The sequence below is a fragment of the Danio aesculapii genome, chromosome 21 (assembly GCF_903798145.1).
Source record: "Danio aesculapii chromosome 21, fDanAes4.1, whole genome shotgun sequence".
Taxonomy (NCBI): Eukaryota; Metazoa; Chordata; class Actinopteri; order Cypriniformes; family Danionidae; genus Danio; species Danio aesculapii.
This window is the reverse complement of record NC_079455.1, coordinates 24,091,970-24,110,470: the sequence shown is the minus strand read 5'-3', so window position 1 is coordinate 24,110,470 and position 18,501 is coordinate 24,091,970. Positions and strand designations below refer to the sequence as shown.

Below are 18,501 nucleotides of genomic sequence, written 5' to 3'. Positions count from 1 at the left end.
AGGCTATACTGATGAAAAATGTATTACTTTTCGGTGAAGAAAAGATTTAAGGGGTAGTTCAAATAAAAATGTACTTCCCTTTTACTCACCCTCGAGTTGTTACAATCTGTTGGTAACTGGACAATTGACGGTATAGCCGCTACTTCCAAAAAATAAATAAAACATATTGATCACTATAGATCACTAGATACAGGCAACATTATTAAGACTATTTTGTTTTGGAACAAGAGAAAAGATAATAAAGTATGGCTACGACAGAATCGTGTGTGTGTGTGTGTGTGTGTGTGACCTATCCCAAACTAGACAGAGACAAATATGGAAAACCGTTTAACATATTAGTATTTTAATATTTATTTTATATTCTATATTTTAAATGATGCATCTGTATTTATTAGGTATATAGTTTTAGTAAATTTTATACAAATTTGTTAAAATGTCATTTGATATTTGTTTATCTGAAAATGAAAATAGGCCAAAATCCATAATAATAATACATATACTGGACAGCCAAATATACATTAACTCTAATGAAGTGAAGTAACTCGTATTGTGTTGTCCAAATTAACAAACATGAAACATGTCATTTAAATACAATAGTATATAATATGGTGTAATTCATTTATTTATTTATTTAAGTTGTAGGAAATGCCATCAGTACTTTAGAATAAAACTAAAATAGTTTTCCTATAACACAAAGTAAATAATGAATCCAGATAAATAAAACAATTAATATGCAATTGATTTAGAGGAAAATATTTGAAATAAAATTAAGATTTTAAACCACATGCGTTTTATTAACCCATTTAAAAAAAAAACTGATAATTTAAATATCATTTTAAACTAACAAAAAATGTCCACAATCAAAATAAATCTTTTCACTTGTTTATTCTATAAAGGTAGCATCATCCTGTAAATATAAATCACACATATACATAAAAAAACAAAAACAAATCAATTGCACACAATCGTGAAGCACCTGATCTGGAAAACAAGATTACAAAAAAAGTCCCCCTTCTTACCTTCATAGTTTGGCATTTAAAATACTCTTAAACTCATTCATATCCATTTTCCCAGCTGAGTCATTTCTCAGCATTCGTCCTGAACCACTTCTACACAAAATAAATAACTTGCACATACAGTAATGTTTATGCAATACAAACAGGACTCAGGCTTCAGTAGTGGTACATGTGTATTTTAAGGCTGTTTAAAAGGTCTTGATTCAACTAGTCCTCTCGTAGATATGCGTCTGGGATATCCTCATCCTCGCTGAGGGCCACCTGAAGCCTCTCACTGTCCTCAGCTTTAGAGTCTTTAAGTTGTATCTCAGCCTCCAGCATGAGCTGTCGGACCTGCTCCACCTGAGACTGTGCCACCTGCAGACTGGACTGTGCTGCCACTGAAGCCTGATCAGCTCCTGGAGAAAACAGAGAAATACAGCACGTGGATAACAGTGCACTTCAACAAATGAACACCAAGTGGCAGTAAGTGCCCAATTAAAATGGGTCACCACACTAAACATACTTATTTGAACTTATTTCCAAAAAGCCATGATATGCATTAAAGCTCTACAGAAGCTGACAGGAAAATGTTTGGTTGACATATCTTGTGGTGACTTCTATTTGCTAATTCTTACATTTTTGAATTATTAAACTTGCAGTTTTTTTAAACTGATTTGGTAATCTTGTAATTTCAAGCGGTGGATTCAAATGGTGACTAAATACAAGAAATGTGCATATTTTCCTATAATATATAATATCAACACATTAGAAAGATTTCTGTGCATAAATATGTAGTTGAAGAAAAAGTTTACTAGTCCACCAGGGAAATTTTATTTTTCAAATATTAACAAGTGCGGTTTAAGTGAAGTTTCATAAACTAATTCCGAGAGGAGCACTTGATATGATTGAGCATGTCTGGCCACTCATCTGTAATCAGTAATAATCCAATCAGAGTGATCCTAGTTTACTATAAATGGATCATTTTCTCCCTATCTTCGTTTGGAAGAATCCCCCTTTCCACCCCATCTCCTCCTTTTCCTCCGTTTTCTAAAGGGGGAGCTCTCGAGACCTACCTGATCTCGGATTTCCTGATATGCTTATCGACCGGGCGAGAGCCCTGGGCTCAAATATCTCCGAGCTCAGGGTTATCTCCCGGGACAGCATGCCAAACCTGCTTATACGCCAAGCATATCTAAGTGGGAACTCTTGAAAGGAGTACGGGAAATTTCTCAATATTTCCTAGACAAACTTTCTTTTTTTTGGAAAAATAGCTTAGGTCTTTTAGTTTGGAATAAAAGCAGTTGCATTTTTATTTTAGTATATATTATATTTTGTTTGGCCACAAACAAGCCACAGTTGTCCAATGACTAACCTAATTCCCCTACCTTGCCTAGTTAACCCAATTAACCTAGTTAAACCTTTAAATTACACTTCAAGCTGAATACAAGTATCTTGCAATATAATTAGTAAAATATTATGTACTGTCATCATGGAAGAGAACAAAGAAATTAGTTTATAAAAAATATTATTTTAAAATATGATTTTTTGTGATTTTTCAGGTTTTTAATTTTTTTATAAATTTACAACAATTTCAAAAAATCTTTTCACATCGTCATTATGGGGTATTGTGTGTAGAATTTGAGGAATTAAATACATTTAATCCATGTTGGAATAAGGCTGTAACATAAAAATTCACTGAGAATGTACATGTTATTATTATATGTAAACCCCTGTTCATATTTTCCAAAACAACTAACAGTCATGGGAGCAGAAAAATATCAATCTGTAAAAACATTCTGTATTTTAAATGAGGAAAATAAACATGCATTATGAATGTGATGAAAAAGGTTATCGGGTTTACAGTATACAACACACATTGTATTCATTCTATGAATCAAACTGCACAACCCAATAAATAAAAAATAATGCTAATCAAAAGGATGAGAGTTGGCTCTCTATAGAACAAAAACGATTGATTTTATTTTATTTGACATATTTTGCATTTATGAGGAAAAAGCTTCGCTATGGATGTGACAGATGTAAAATTGCCACTTGTGTGAGTTTGGTAAATCAAATATAACTGTTAAAGCACTGTAAAATACTTGCTTGCACAAAAAACGCAGAAACAGTTTAGCTATTTTGGCAAAACGTATTTTTTTTCATGGCAAGGTTGACATTTGCATGGAATTGCTCATATAAATTTCTTGTTGGACTCAGACATAAAAATAATTTCAAGTCAAATAAACAACTATAATTAAATAATTGTCAAAAATGCTAAAACGTTCCTTTAAAAAATAACATCAAAATGCTGAACATCACTGAACATCCACAAAAATAAAGCTACCTGCATTAAAAGCTGCTTCTGCTGCCTGTTGTGAGAGATTGATGGCAGTCATCCAGCAGGATTCAAAGTGTTTACAATCCTTTCTTCTGTCAATTACCTGGTGTAATGAAACATTGAGAAGAAGGTATATTCAACATATCACAATGGTATATTCAACAACCATTAGATGTTGCAAATATTGCAAAGAAGAAAAAAGAAATTAGTTTAAAGTGTCCATGTTACAGTGTAACTATTAATTTAACTACTGAGTATTATTAATAAATAACATGTATGTACTACAAGATTAGATTTAGAATGCAGGTGAGTTTCATGTAATTATGCTTAATTAACTGTAATTACTAAAGTAAGCATATGGAACATGTTACAAGGACACCTTAAAGAAAAGTGTTACCAAAAATAAAACTATTACTACTACTATTATTAATACTACTACTACTATTAGTAGTAGTAGTTGTAGCAGCAGCATCAGTAATAATAATAATAGTAGTAAAAATAATAATAATAATAATAATGATAACAATAATAATTTAAAAGCTCATGAGTATTTTAAAATCACTACCTCCTGACGCTGACCAAGAATGACCTTCCAGATGGCATTCTCCTCCTCTGGAGTAAGCTTGCTGATGGACGCCTCATAGCGCTTGTGTAACGCAACAAGAACATTTACAGCCTACAGAAGACAAGAATGTGGGATGTTGTTTTTGCAAACCTGTTTAATGATGAAAATGAAACCATCGATTCATTACTGAACTACTAGAGATTACCTTAATGTACCCTGTGAAGGAATCGATCAGTGCTAAAGTAGTTTGTGAGAGAAAAGTGTTTGCACTGTCAGTGACCAGAGATGATGCTCTCCTTACTAGATCTTCATGGGACAGATTTTCTGGTTTCTAAATGAGACAAAGGCAAAAGAGAGTGGTTAAAGTGTGTTTTTTTTTCTTTCAGGTCAGAATTTAGGTGAAAATAACAGAAATTTTAAAGTAAAAAATTATAATGCCACTTATATGGTCTAAATTGAGCTCATAAATATGAATTAACTAGTTTATTTGTCAAGGCCATTCAGAAATTATATAAAATATACACGCGCCAAGTCACAAGTGTTTGCATTTGTATGCCATAAACTGATGTTCCTTATTGTCAAACATGCATCCTTAAAGTAAACATGCATGCTTGTAGATGTTTTCTGAGATGAACACACATGCTTAGAAGTTTTTTTTTTACCAATAATTCATATTAATTATTTTCAGATTAAAATATTTGCACAAAATGTTACAAATTAAAAATACAAAACACTTTTTAAATAATATTATCGCTTTTTATGAAAACTTTTAAAAAATCATCATTGGGATGTTAGATAATAAATGACATCTGAAAATGTTTAAAAATAGCTAACATTCAATACGTCTTTGACAGCCAGTACATCTCCTAAACTCTGTTGTTGCTTATTACATGTCTAAATTTTACAAATGTTATCAGTCAAACAGTGTTTAGTGCAGTGACAGTGTTGTTGTGCAGACCTGGAGGAAGGGAACAGCACAAAGAGCACCAGTGACACTCAAAGTCCTCCAGTGTCTCCTGAACACCCCGGGCAGCAGAACGAGTCTCCGGGCAGCCTGACACGAGCCGCCGCTGCTCAACAACGAAACTGCATAGCTGCACAACAGCAAAAGTTAAGAAAAAAACAACAACACTTCGAGACGAATAATACAGTTACTCAAGTCAAAAGCAGCATTTCATGAAAATGGATTCAAAAAACTAGGCCAAAATGGAGCAGAAAATGAGCTATATACTGGAGTAGAATCGTAAGCGACTATTTTCTACAACTGCCAAAACATCTGATCGGTCAACGATAACGTTACGTGTGACTACGCAACTACTGGTCCTTGATGATTGTACAGAAACGGAATATGCATTACAAGTGAGTTAATGTTAAACGTAGTCGGTTATTGGTGATTGTACAAACAACAACAAATACTAACGTTATACAAGTTAGATAAAGTTAAACGTAACACTTGACACCGATGAATAAATACACAACCTCAGTCCTGCAGCGAACAACTTCCTTCTGTACGCCGCCATACTTGTTGAGATAATGAAACTGTAATATCTCCTCCTGTCGGTGTTGAAGAGAATTGCACCCTTAACATCTTGATTCATAACCACACTTTCTGATGCAACAATACTATTTTTGACAATTTTGTCAAAGTGCTTACCATATATATATATATATATTTTTTTACCACAAAGTGTTTATTTACAATTGTGCATTTAAACTGTAAGTTATTACAGTTTTATGAATAATGTTATGAGAATGTAATTTTACATGAAATAAAGCTTATTTTTAAAATACTAATTTATTATCATACATCATTAAAAACTAATTAGGAATCTGATAAAACTCGTAAAACAAAACAAAACAAAACAAAAAAACTGTAAATAACAAACCGGCCTGCTCATTTCCTCAGTCAGGATATGTCCATTTAAATAGTTAAAATTTGAATTTGTCTCAAAGCCTTTTTCTATGAGCTATTTCCACAATTTGTGAAGGCATACTGTCAAAAATGGGTCCAAATTCTAGATCTTGTCAGTAGGGGTTTGGTTTTTCGAACCACCGGGCCCCCTGCCTACGGGCCTGGAGGAGGGTTCAAGAACACATTAACCCCCCCCTGTGTGAAATTTACAATGTTTATTTTGCTAGCCCACATTATTATTCATTAAGTAAAAAAATTATCCCTGTAAATTAATCCACTGAGTTGTTTTGTTTGTTTGGGTAATCTGGCCATGTGCTTTCATTTTGCTGGCTATTTTACAAAATAAATCAAAACTAACTTGTTTTGCTTTCTATTTCCTATTTGTATTTATTACAAACACATTATTTTCAACATCCTTGCTCCAGTCTTCATTGTCAATATAATAATTTGTGAAACTAATTGTTTTAATTTATGTTTTTATATATATTTTCTGCAGGAATTTTAAGCATTAAATTTATTGAATGAACTTAAAATAAAAGTATAATTTCCTAATTGTTGATATATGCATAGTTTAATATTCTATAAAGCATGTGCTATATTTGAACTGTCATAACCACCACCACCACAATCAGCTCTACAAAAACACATCTACCGGCAAGGCCAACCACAATGTCATGACATTTATAGTCAAGTTTGTAAAACAAGTTTGAACTGTTCAACAAGTGCTGCAGGTGTTTTGCTTTCTAACCTTATCAGCCTTATCATCTTTGACCCAAATAATATTTTTCTCTTTTTTTCCAGTGCTTGGAAACAATTGATCACTACATACTATTTCATCAAAATTTTTGAGGGAGACTATGTATACACCAGTTACTGATTTGCATCAAAATGGTTGCTACATGTAGTTTTCTTATAGATTCTAAAGGGCATTATACATAATACTCACAAGTCATTTGTGTGAATATGGCTCCTATGTTTGGCAGAAATACAAGATTTTATATATTATATTTTTATTTTAGAATTTACACAGACACATACCTACTTTAAAAGGACCAAAAGTACAAAATGCAAAGGCTGCTATCACCACATTATACAACAACATCAACAACAACATTTCAATACAGACTTGTAAAAGTTGGTACTTCTGACAACACTGCAGTCTCTCAGCTTGACCAACAATCCAGAAGCAGCATCTTCTCATAGGATTAAAAAAAAACTCAGTCTCATGAATAATAATTAGACACCAATGTGCCACCGAAGTACTCACAGAAGCTTCAGAATCTTTTTTAAATGTTTTTTTCTTGCATGTCTGACGATTCACTTGGTATGAATGAAGTCTCTGCTAAATGTTCCCAGCTGACACATTCACTGAAGTCTGAATATGAGTGAGTCACATCCATCGCTCATTTCTATTGACCATGATAAGAGTCAAGAGACCTCTAAGATTAACTTCTCATCAAGAAAAAGGTTTGTGTTTGTGAAGGATTCAGACCCTAAAGACTTTTCTCTGTAGAAAAATAGGCATCTCTGTTACTCTTTATTGAAATATAATATAATATAATATAATATAATATAATATAATATAATATAATATAATATAATATAATATAATATAATATAATATAATATAATATAATATAATACATAAACAAAAATAATAAAGACAAACATTTGTTTTCATCAGTTTGTTGATTATGTCTGATTCAACTTTAATTTACAGTGGCAAGGTACTACACCATACAAAGTGCAAATGTTTAAACCATTGCTATTAAACATGTAGCTCTATTAAAACTGGTTTGACTTTACCTTTACCAAATGTGAAGTAATATTTGAAGAGACAACAAAAGGCCTGATCTCTCATACCATATATAAGAGGACTTAGACACTTGGGGAAAACTATAAACACCACAAAACAAAAATACATTACATTTACTGCGGTTAAATAGTTAGTAGACAGATAAATAGCTTCTTGGACAACTCCAACTAAGATAGACATTGCACCAAGACCCAGCTGTATTAGATGCAGAAGAACAGTCTTATTAGCTTTTTTGGCTGACAGTTTATCACAGGCAGCTGTTTTAGCCACAGCTGCTATAGAGGCGTATGTAAAGATTATAACAAAAGACACCAACACAAAAAATATACACGTGAAAGCTATATCAATGCTCTTATAGATCTGCAGTTTGAAAAGAGCAATTCTTGAGCAAAATGAATTCAGAACGGTGTTTGCAGGATCAAAGGAATAAAAGATAATGACTTCAGACAAACACTGAATCCATCCCAAGACCCAAACAACGCCAATAGCTGTGTGAGTAATTTTAAAACTGGTAAATTCTGCATGTCTGAGAGGAAAACAGATGGCCACATATCTCTCCAGTGACATTAAAGACAGATTTAAGATAGAGACATGAAAGAGAGCTTTTGCAGAAATGACAAGAGCAAGACAGATGTTTCTGATTATTAAAAACCTACAGACAGCACATATATACACTGTAAGACTAAAAATGAGACTCAATGTATCGACCCAAAGCATGTGACCAAACAAAATATAGCGCGACATTTCCTGAAAAACAGCCTTTTTCCTCAAAGTAAAGATCATGACCCCGTTGACATAGAGGAAAACAATACTTGGTGTCACAATCAAAGATGCCTTCATTGGAGAATTTTGATCAATTAGTCCCTGTGTGAGGTTAGATGCAGATTCATTAAAATTAGACATTTTCAGAAATATTAGATATCAACATACAGTTAACATAGATGCTGTTAAAGCTGAACAGATCAACAGTGAAATCTACACATTTCTTGCTAGTGCTAATCTAGATTAAGCTCCTCAGAGGTGATGTTAAAGCCACAGAGAGAGAGAGAGAGAGAGAGAGAGAGTGAGAAAGAATGATTCCAGTGGTTTCGAAGTGTCACTCTTTAAATATCTTAAACCTGAATCCCACTGGGTGTTTTGTTTGTGTACATTGTGTGTGTATGAGTGTACGACAAATTATATGGCCATGGTGGAAGACAAGCTAATTTGACAGAATTGACTTGTTCATAAATTTAGTAAAAACTGTAATATTGTGCAATACTGCAATCTAAAATGTTTATCTTCTTGTACTTATTATAGTCATGCCACATCTGAATTATCAACATGATTACTCTAAACTTCAGTATTATATGTTCACTCAGAAATTTTCGTAATATGCTTTTTTTGTGCTCAGTTAATTAACGTTCTTGACTTTAGGTAAAAATCCCTTTTGTTATGCTCCATAGAGTACGTTTTCTTCTTCTTCTTCTTTTTTTTTCTGAACAAATCATCCATGCATAACTAGTCCTGTAGTTGTGTCATAGACTCTTGAAAAAGGGGCCAAATTTTTTAAAGACATTTTTCTACCATGCATTTCAGGATGCAGTGGTTTCTATCTCCGGGTGAGGGGCACAGGTACTGCATCGGGGTCCAGCATGTTGATGCGAAGCTCGCTAACAGCTCATGCCCTCACTGTGAGGGCATGTCTGTTGCGTAGCTGAGATCGTGGCTTACACCTGCAAAAATGCGAGCCACTACTGTTGTTCCCCGCACTCGGCCATATCTGAGGATTACAGTGGGGCTTATCCGTGGCCTCTGGGCCTGCTGACCCCTCACTCCTCCTCAGCACACCCAAGCTTACAGTGTTTGTGGCAGTTCATCCCCTGTTCATCCAGGATGACCACACTGGACTGACACAGTTTCAATTTACTAGAACTTCTATGTTAAGCTGCTTTGACACAATCTACATTGTAAAAGCGCTATAGGAATAAAGATGAATTGAATTGAAACTAAACCACGATTTTGCTTGATAACACTGAATATCAGATGCCCATTAGGGCATCGGAGGGCAGTCTGTCATGTTCAAATGACAGACGGGGACCACTACCACCCTCCGAGGTGCAAAGAGCGGTCATGGATCTTGAGTCAGACATGATGGCTATCCTTCTCGAGCTGCTTTGGCAGTGGGTCCGGAGGTGTTATCACCCCATTCCAGCCACCGGAATGACTAGAGGGTGTGACACAGCGGCTAATATGAGAGGTGAAATCCTTCCAGCCCTCCTTCCCTTTCTTCCTGGGGGTACACAGTGAGCTTATGCAGGTATGGGGGCCACTTTTCTCCACCAGATCTTCATTCGTTTTCGCCCTCACCTCCTCGACGGCAGGGGGTGGGTATGAGGTGATTCCCTAGGTGGTAGGCACCACCAGCTGGAGGGCAAAGCCGAGATCCCTGTTTAAGGTGTGTGGGTTATCTGTGTCTGTCATGGCCAGAGACCACATCGCCGTGAGCCATAACGCTTCCCCCTGCACCAAGGTACCAGTGCAAGTGCTGGCCAGGTTGCACAAGAGCAGGTCTTCCCCAGGCTTGATGCATGAGCTCCTAATGGTCAACGCCGCAGGTGCCCATGTCTTTTGTGAGGAGATTGCTGTCATCTTGGCGAAGAATGCAATCTAGCTAGTCCCTCCATCTGAAATGAAGAGTGGGTTTTACAGCCCATACTTCATCGTACACAAGACCATTAGGTTATAACAAATCCTTTATGCTCATTCTAAACCGTATCTGAACAGGATGCCATTCAAAATGCTCATTCAGAAACGCATCTACCAATGCGTCAGTCCCTGGGATTGGTTGCAGGTATAGACCTGAAGGACGCTCACTACTGTGTCTCGAGTCTCCCTCTCCACAAATCATTTCTTCTGTGTGCATTTGGGGGCTGGACACTGCAGTACAGGGTCCTCCCCTTCAGGCTGTACCTGTCCCTGCAGGTTTTCACAAAGCTCGTGGAAGGTGCCCTAGCAAAAATTGGCTTATTTTTGCACAGTCTTGGAATCAGCTGACTATGCACAGGGATCTGGTGCTCCACCACCAGATGGGCATAGCTCACAGGGATGCACCAGGTGGCCATCAGCCCGCTATGTTGCTGCATCTTCAGTCCCTGGATGGACATAGCCTTTCTATGAGCCATGGTGCCCTTAGAACAAGTATCAGACCCAGACCCCAGTTGTATTGATATATCAATTGCCTGGAGCTGTTGGTAGTGTTTCTTGCTCTCCGTCGGTTTTGTGCTGAACACATGCTGGTTAGGACAACGTTGCTTCGGTAGCGTATATCAACCATGTGGATGGTATGCACTCCCGCCACATTTCTAAGCATACTCTCCATCTGTCACACATGGTTGAAATTGATGCGTGCCTTTCACATCCTGAGCGAGCTCTTCTGTACAGCCGATGGCTCCCACAGAAGCTTACATAATGGAGGTTCCACCTCGGTGCAGTTCAGCTGACGTGGGAGCGCACTGGAGAAGCCCAGGTCTCCCCGGCAGACATACCATCATTAATTACTATGAGATCTGTTTTTCTTTTTAAAATCATATTACATTTATGTTACTAACATATTCCTGTTTGCACTATAGCTCCAGTCCCCTGCTGTAATGATAGGTTGACAACAAAGGTGAGGATCCAAATGCAGATTTATTTAAAGAGTTGTCAGGCAGGCAAGGTAATCACAGGAGCAAAAGGAAGCATAGGGGGAATCCAAAAAGTAGTTATAGTCACAGGCAAAGAGGTTGAGAGAGGCAGCAAAACTACGCAAAACAGTAAACAAACAACAAATCAAAAACACAGCAAAACAGGAAAACACTTTGTAATGTTTGTAAGACCAGCACTAGATGTTTGTGTGTGTGTGTGTGTGTGATGTATAGTCCAAGTAATCAGTCCTGACAAGCTTTAGCTATGTGTAAGTAATCAAGAGATGACCAGAAACTGCTGTGCTACTGCGGTGCAAGATGGGAAATGTAGCTTGTTAGAATGACAGGGAATGTTCTCCAGCGATCCGCAAAGACTACATCACTGATGATTATAACACCTGCTACCCTCTAAAGTATTTAATGTAAATATCCTATTTGTCTAAAATACTGTTTAAATACTCATGTAACTTTACAATTAATAACAAACACAGGAGGATAAAGAGAAAGCATTTTAAAAAGAAAAAGAAGCAAAATGTTGCAAAATTTCCCATCAGCCAGGGCTTCAAGTGTAGGTTAGTTGTGTAACAGACCTACTGTGTTTTTTTTTTTTTTAATCCCTTTAGGGCTAATATTTGTTAGAAATATGCCCTTGCACCCATACTATCATCACATAAAATATTATACATTAATATTATTAATTGTAAAGTAACATAAGTATTTAAACAGTATTTTAGACAAATAAGATATTTACATTAAATACTTTGGAAGGTAGCAGGTGTTATGATCATAAGCTGCCTGTTCCTGATCTGGTTAAAATCAAATCTGCAATGTGGATCCACATTCTTCTGATCTTTAGTTACACAAAAATACTTCCTAATGCAAATGTAGTTTTAGGTGTAGAGAATATATTAATGTTTGACCCCATAAATGCTAAAAAGCTGCTAAAATCGAATTTGTGTTAGACAATCTGTCAGCAATTTAGAATCAAAGAACTGAAAATAACAAAAAGACATTCATAAAATAAAAAGTATCTCATAATGTTTTTTTGGTGAATAAGCACAGTTACAAACTTCAGATTTCATTTAGATCTACACTACCTGACAAAAGTCTTGTCATCGATTCTAGTTGTAAGAGCAACAAATAATGACTTGACTTCTAGTTGATTATTTGAAAAAAGTGGCAGAAGGTAGATTTTTCAGATGAATCATCTGTTGAACTGCATCCCAATCACCACAAACACTGCAGAAGACTCACTGGAACCCACATGGACCCAAGATTCTCACAGAAATCAGTCAAGTTTGGGGAAGGAAAAATCATGGTTTGGGTTTTCATTCAATATTGGGGCATGCAAGAGATATTCAGAGTGGATGGCAACATCAACAGCCTGAGGTATTAAGACATTTGTGTTGCCCATTGCATTACACATCACAGGAGAGGGCAAATTCTTCAGCAGGATATCGCTCCTTCTCATACTTCAGCCTCCACATTAAAGTTCCTGAAAGCAAAGGAGGTCAAGGTGCTCCAGTATTCGCCAGCCCAGTCACCAGATGTGAACATTATTGAGCATGTCTGGGGTAAGATTAAGAAGGAGGCATTGAAGATGAATCCATAGAATCATGATGAACTCTGGGAGTCCTGCAAGAACGTTTTCTTTGCCATTCCAGATGACTTTATTAAGAAGTTATTTGAGTCATTGCACACTCTCAGAAATAAAGGTACGAGAGCTGTCACCGGGGTGATACCTTTTCAAAAGATACACATTTGTACTTAAACGGTCTATATTGGTTCCACAAAAGTATATATTAGTACCTTTAACATTTAAGAGGTACAATTTTGTACATTTTAGTTACTAATATATATCATTGAGGTATTAATATGGACATTTTTGTATTTCTTTTGAAATGGTACCACCCTGGTGACAGCTCTTGTACGTTTATTTCTGAGAGTGCAGAGATGCAGAGATGCATGGATGCAGTCGTCCAAGCTCTCAGAAAAAAAAGGTACACGGTGGTACAAATAATGTTCCTTACTGTTCTGTACCTTTTATTGGACAACTGAAATTAAGGTACACAATTGTTCTCATAAAAAAGGTACATAAGTGTTGGACAACTCTTTCTTTATTAGAGAAACTCATAAACATTAATAATTAAGTTCTATAATACAAAACAAAACTATATGTATTGCAAACTAAACATTTAAGCCATTTTTAATAAACATTTAGTAAGCATTTTCTGATTAATACATTTTCATTATTGATATCTGCACCTTTTGGCGTTTGCTTTCCACTACGCATGTTTGCATAAGTCCTGCATATGCAAAGTGTTCATGCAGACATTTTAGTGTTGTAAAACTGATCAAACATTGTGCATATCTCATTATAATAGTTTTGCATGATTCTATTTCTGTTTAAAATTAAGTAAATTAAATTAAGTGATTACAAAGGTTTTGTGTGAAAATTGGGGAGAAAAAAAAGTTTTATTTTGTACATGGGAGAATGTGTTTCTGGAACGTTTTTGTGAAAAGTGTCGTGAAATATTTAGCAAAAAAATAAATCTTTTGATTTATGATAAAGTATTTTTATTCTTTATTGCAAATGGAAAAAGTGCATTTACACAAAAAGAAACTTAAAAAAAGCCATTGTTGAATAAATATATTTGATGTTTTATATTTACTGAAAATAAATTGACACATTTTGGATATACAGTAGCAAAATGCCTTTAAATAGTTCTTAAAGAAACACATTTGACACTGTTAATGTACAAAATGTCTTGCCACTGTAGTGGTACCTTCATGGATCAGATTTGTACCTTTGATGAAGGTACAATATTGTATCTGCAGATTTTAAAAACCAAAGGTACATTTTGGTTTTCCATGGTACAAATCATGTCCTTAAAGGTACAAGCTGCAATGGTACAAATTTGTTTCTTTTTCTTAAGGTACAGTTCTGTTCCATAAAAAGGTACTACCCCAGTGACAAGGGTTTGTACCTTCTTTGGTACAACATTGTACCATTTTTTCTGAGAGTGTGTGAGTCATACACAATATCGATTCTTTTTCCACTGCACCTTGACTTTATATTCTATACTGGACATTATTTCTGTTAAGTGACATGACTTTTGTCTAAGCAAAGTCAGACCTTACAGTCCTAAATAATTAAAAAACAAGGCATCATCATATTCTATTTTGGTAAAATAAGTGTAATCTAGAGGCTTTTGCTTTTCATATAAGTCACTTCTGATACCAAATGATCAACTAGAAGTCAAGTTATTATTTGTTGTTCCTAAAACCTGGATAGGCGACAAGACTTTTGTCAGGTAGTGTACAGACTTACAACTGTAATAATTTTCATGTCACGTAATCAGTGCAAAAAAAAGTTTTATTTACAAAAATTAAAAACAAGTTGCCATTTCTAAAGGTACGATGTGCTTTGAAAATGAAACATTGTGAAAAAGGTTTAACACAATTAAAAGCTTGTATAATCTGCATCAGTTAGTTGAATCTATCTGTTTCAACTTTAATGTATCATCACAACATATTAAACCAAATCAAGTGTAAATATTTAAACCCTTGATATTAAACATGTAGCTCTATTATAACTGGTTTGACTTTACCTTTACCAAATGTGAAGTAATATTTGAACAGACAGAAAAACACTTGATCTCTCATGCCATATATAAGAGGACTTAGACACTTAGGAAGAATTACAAAAACTACAAAGCAAATATACATCACATTTACTGCAGTAATATAGTCAATAGATATATAAATAGCTTCTTGGACAACTCCAACTAAGATAGACATTGCACCAAGACCCAGCTGTATTAAATGCAGAAGAACAGTCTTATTAGCTTTTTTGGCTGACAGTTTATCACAGGCAGCTGTTTTAGCCACAGCTGCTATAGAGGCATATGTAAAGATTATAACAAAAGACACCAACACAAAAAATATACACGTGAAAGCTATATCAATGCTCTTATAGATCTGCAGTTTGAAAAGAGCAATTCTTGAGCAAAATGAATTCAGAACGGTGTTTGCAGGATCAAAGGAATAAAAGATAATGATTTCAGACAAACACTGAATCAATCCCAAGACCCAAACAACACCAATAGCTGTGTGAGTAATTTTAAAACTGGTAAATTCTGCATGTCTGAGAGGAAAACAGATGGCCACATATCTCTCCAGTGACATTAATGACAGATTTAAGATAGAGACATGAAAGAGAGCTTTTGCAGAAATGACAAGAGCAAGACAGATGTTTCTGATTATTAAAATCCTACTGATAGCACATATAAACAAAACTACACTCATAAAAATATTCAATGTATCGATCCAAAGCATGTGACCAAACAGAATATAGCGAGACATTTCCTGAAAAACAGTCTTTTTCCTCAAAGTGAAGATCATGACCCCGTTGACATAAAGGAAAACAATACTTGGTGTCACAATCAAAAATGCCTTCGTTGGTGCATTTTGATCAGTCAGTCTCTGAGTGAGGTTAGATGCAGATTCATTAAAATTAGACATTTTCTGAAATATCTGTTAACACAGATTATATTAACATTGATCAGAGTAACAGTGAAATCTACAAATTCCTTATTACTGCTAATCTACAGTATGATCCTTCCTCACATGGTATAGTCACAAAGAGAGAGAGAGAGAGAGAGAGAGAGAGAGAGAGAGAGAGAGAGAGAGAGAGAGAGAGAGAGAGAGAGAGAGAGAGAGAGAGAGAGAGAGAGAGAGAGAGAGAGAGAGAAAGAATGAGTACAATGCTGTCGAATTATCACTCTTTAAATAACTTCAACCTGAATCCCACTGTGAGTTTTGTGTGTGTGTGTGTGTGTGTGTGTGTGTGTGTGTGTGTGTGTGTGTGTGTGTGTGTGTGTGTATGAGAAATAATATGGCCATGATGAAAGAACAGTTCATTTATGCAAACATCTTCAAAATGAAATAAATCAATATGAAGCAAGACTTCAAAACAGAAAAAGTTATACCAATGTTATATATTTTGTAATCTAATTAGGACATAAGTTATTAAATTATTTCTATTTTGTAATTATTGAAGAATGTGATTTGCATTTCACCAAATGAATCTTTTTAACTCAATTTAAACAATTTCTGTTGTTTTTATTTAGAATTTATTAAGCAAGGGTTTTCAGTAACATGTGTTAACCTAATTTCTGCATGGTCAATGAAATCCATTAGTGAATGCAATGCACAAATATTGTATTGCTTTCTGATGTATAGTAAGCTTTGTATAAAATAATGTAGGGATGCACCGATATGGATTTTGGGGCTGACACCTATAACCAATAGATCTTCAGATTCGGAGGCAGATAACCGATATATTAGCCAATAAATATAAATATAAAAAATATATATATATTTTTGTACAGTGAACAACTGATTTTATTTTAAAAACTTCATAAAATGTGAACTGATTTTAGAAAAGCCTACTCAAATAAAAAAGCAATAATTTCAAAATTGCAAGGTGATTATGTAGACCCATTCACAATTTCACATAAATCAGCATGCTATAAATAAAGGATTTCTTTTTGTTCGCAGAGCAAATTAACATGCAACTTGACTGTTGCATAAAAACAAAAGGTTAATATCAAAACTATATTTAATTAACAAACAAGTGAAATAAATATTTTTTAAATAAAATGAAAGTGAAAATGAAAGAACTAAGAACTGAAACCAGCTCAAATCTTCTTGAATTAAAGGGTTTCAGTAATGTACACTTGTTAGTCACTTGACACTTTTATTACGTAAGATTCTCTCATTCATACAAGGCTGGCAGTTCTGTACAATTACGTAATTTATCGGCTTAAAGATAGTGGCCTAATTTTGATATCAGCCCAATAACGATAACATTAAAAATAGCATTTTTCAGGCGACATTGATATGGCCACCGACACATCTTTAAAATAATACATAGTAGTAACAACCCAATATGATCTGAATGTCTATAACACAGATTAAACAGGAAAGTCATTAAAATAGCTCGATTATGTAATTGTACAACCCCAAATCAGAAAAAAATTGGGACAGTATGGACGCACATAAAAAAAAAACGCACAAAAAAAAAGTTGGGATTTCTAAATGTATTAATTTCAGTACTAACTGAATACAGATCTCGATACTTTTGTCAACCCTACTGATGCTCCCCAACCAATCTGATGGAGCTTGAAAAGACCAAAGAATCAAAGTGCCCCAAAATAGGTGTTCCTTGGTGTAAGATTGTAGCCCAAGATGCAAAAGGTGCTTCAAGACCTGTATTCAGCCAAGGCTGTAAATACTTGTGTCCATGTGATTTTTAAAAATAAACTTGTAAAGATTTAAAAATATAAATTTAACTTTGTCATTATGGGGTACTGTTCTTAAAAATGTGAGGGTAATGAATTTAATCCATTCTGGAATAAGACTGTTAATAACATAACACAATATGAAAAAATTGAAATGCTGTGATTACTTTCCAGATGCATTGTATGTTATGTTATGTTTATTTCTATAATCTCCGCAAAACCAAAACAACCCTCACATTTATCTGTTATAAATCATATATAGTGTGTTCATTGTTAAATTGAGAAAAAAACTCAACAAATTTTAATATATTATTTTATGAAAGTTGAAGGTTGGTTTTCTCTGCTCAGTTTTATATGGTCCCAATCTAAAGAAAGCAGGTAAAAGTAACACGAGGCGTAGTTGTAGTAAGTGAAATAAAGTAGATTTACTCTACAAGTGTTATCTGACCAGTGATAGTGACACAGAAAGTAAACAAGAAGAATTACAGAGAGAGAGAGAGAGAGAGAGAGAGAGAGAGAGAGAGAGAGAGAGAGAGAGAGAGAGAGAGAGAGAGAAAAGAGGACACCGCACAACTGCAACGAACTAACAGACATGCCCACAGATTAAATAAAACAATGATGTCTTACTAGAGGGTGCACACTTCAAAGACATGATCAGAATCTTTATATTATACATTTTTAGCATTACTTTTTCATATCTAAAAATGGTACATAAAGTTTAAGTGTATATGAAGTTATCATTATGGTCATTAATGCTCCTCTGAATTGTCTTTTTTTTTTTACATTGAATTTTCATCATTTGTTGAAATTACACGGTAACACTGCCATATACACATGAGAAATTAGCATTAGAGTGCTTAAAGCTACAATATATTGCTCTTTATATATATTTGTATTAGAAC

At 34.7% G+C, this 18,501-nt stretch overlaps 3 protein-coding genes across 3 annotated transcripts; all 3 read right to left on the bottom strand.

Moving 5' to 3' along the window:
* Nucleotides 1-870: 870 nt before the first annotated feature.
* Nucleotides 871-5,447, bottom strand: diablob (diablo, IAP-binding mitochondrial protein b). Its single transcript, XM_056447043.1, has 6 exons — nucleotides 5,381-5,447; nucleotides 4,860-4,995; nucleotides 4,107-4,232; nucleotides 3,902-4,012; nucleotides 3,343-3,439; nucleotides 871-1,414 (listed from the first exon to the last, which is right to left on the bottom strand). Exons 1-6 carry the CDS (start codon nucleotides 5,419-5,421, stop codon nucleotides 1,224-1,226), a joined length of 702 nt encoding a protein of 233 aa, XP_056303018.1. The 5' UTR covers nucleotides 5,422-5,447; the 3' UTR covers nucleotides 871-1,223.
* A 2,134-nt stretch (nucleotides 5,448-7,581) lies between these two features.
* Nucleotides 7,582-8,532, bottom strand: LOC130215285 (odorant receptor 131-2-like). The gene has a single exon (XM_056447207.1). It carries the CDS (start codon nucleotides 8,530-8,532, stop codon nucleotides 7,582-7,584), a length of 951 nt encoding a protein of 316 aa, XP_056303182.1.
* A 6,335-nt stretch (nucleotides 8,533-14,867) lies between these two features.
* LOC130214187 (odorant receptor 131-2-like) lies at nucleotides 14,868-15,818 on the bottom strand. The gene has a single exon (XM_056445736.1). The coding sequence runs from the start codon at nucleotides 15,816-15,818 to the stop codon at nucleotides 14,868-14,870; it is 951 nt and encodes a 316-aa protein (XP_056301711.1).
* Nucleotides 15,819-18,501: the final 2,683 nt, after the last annotated feature.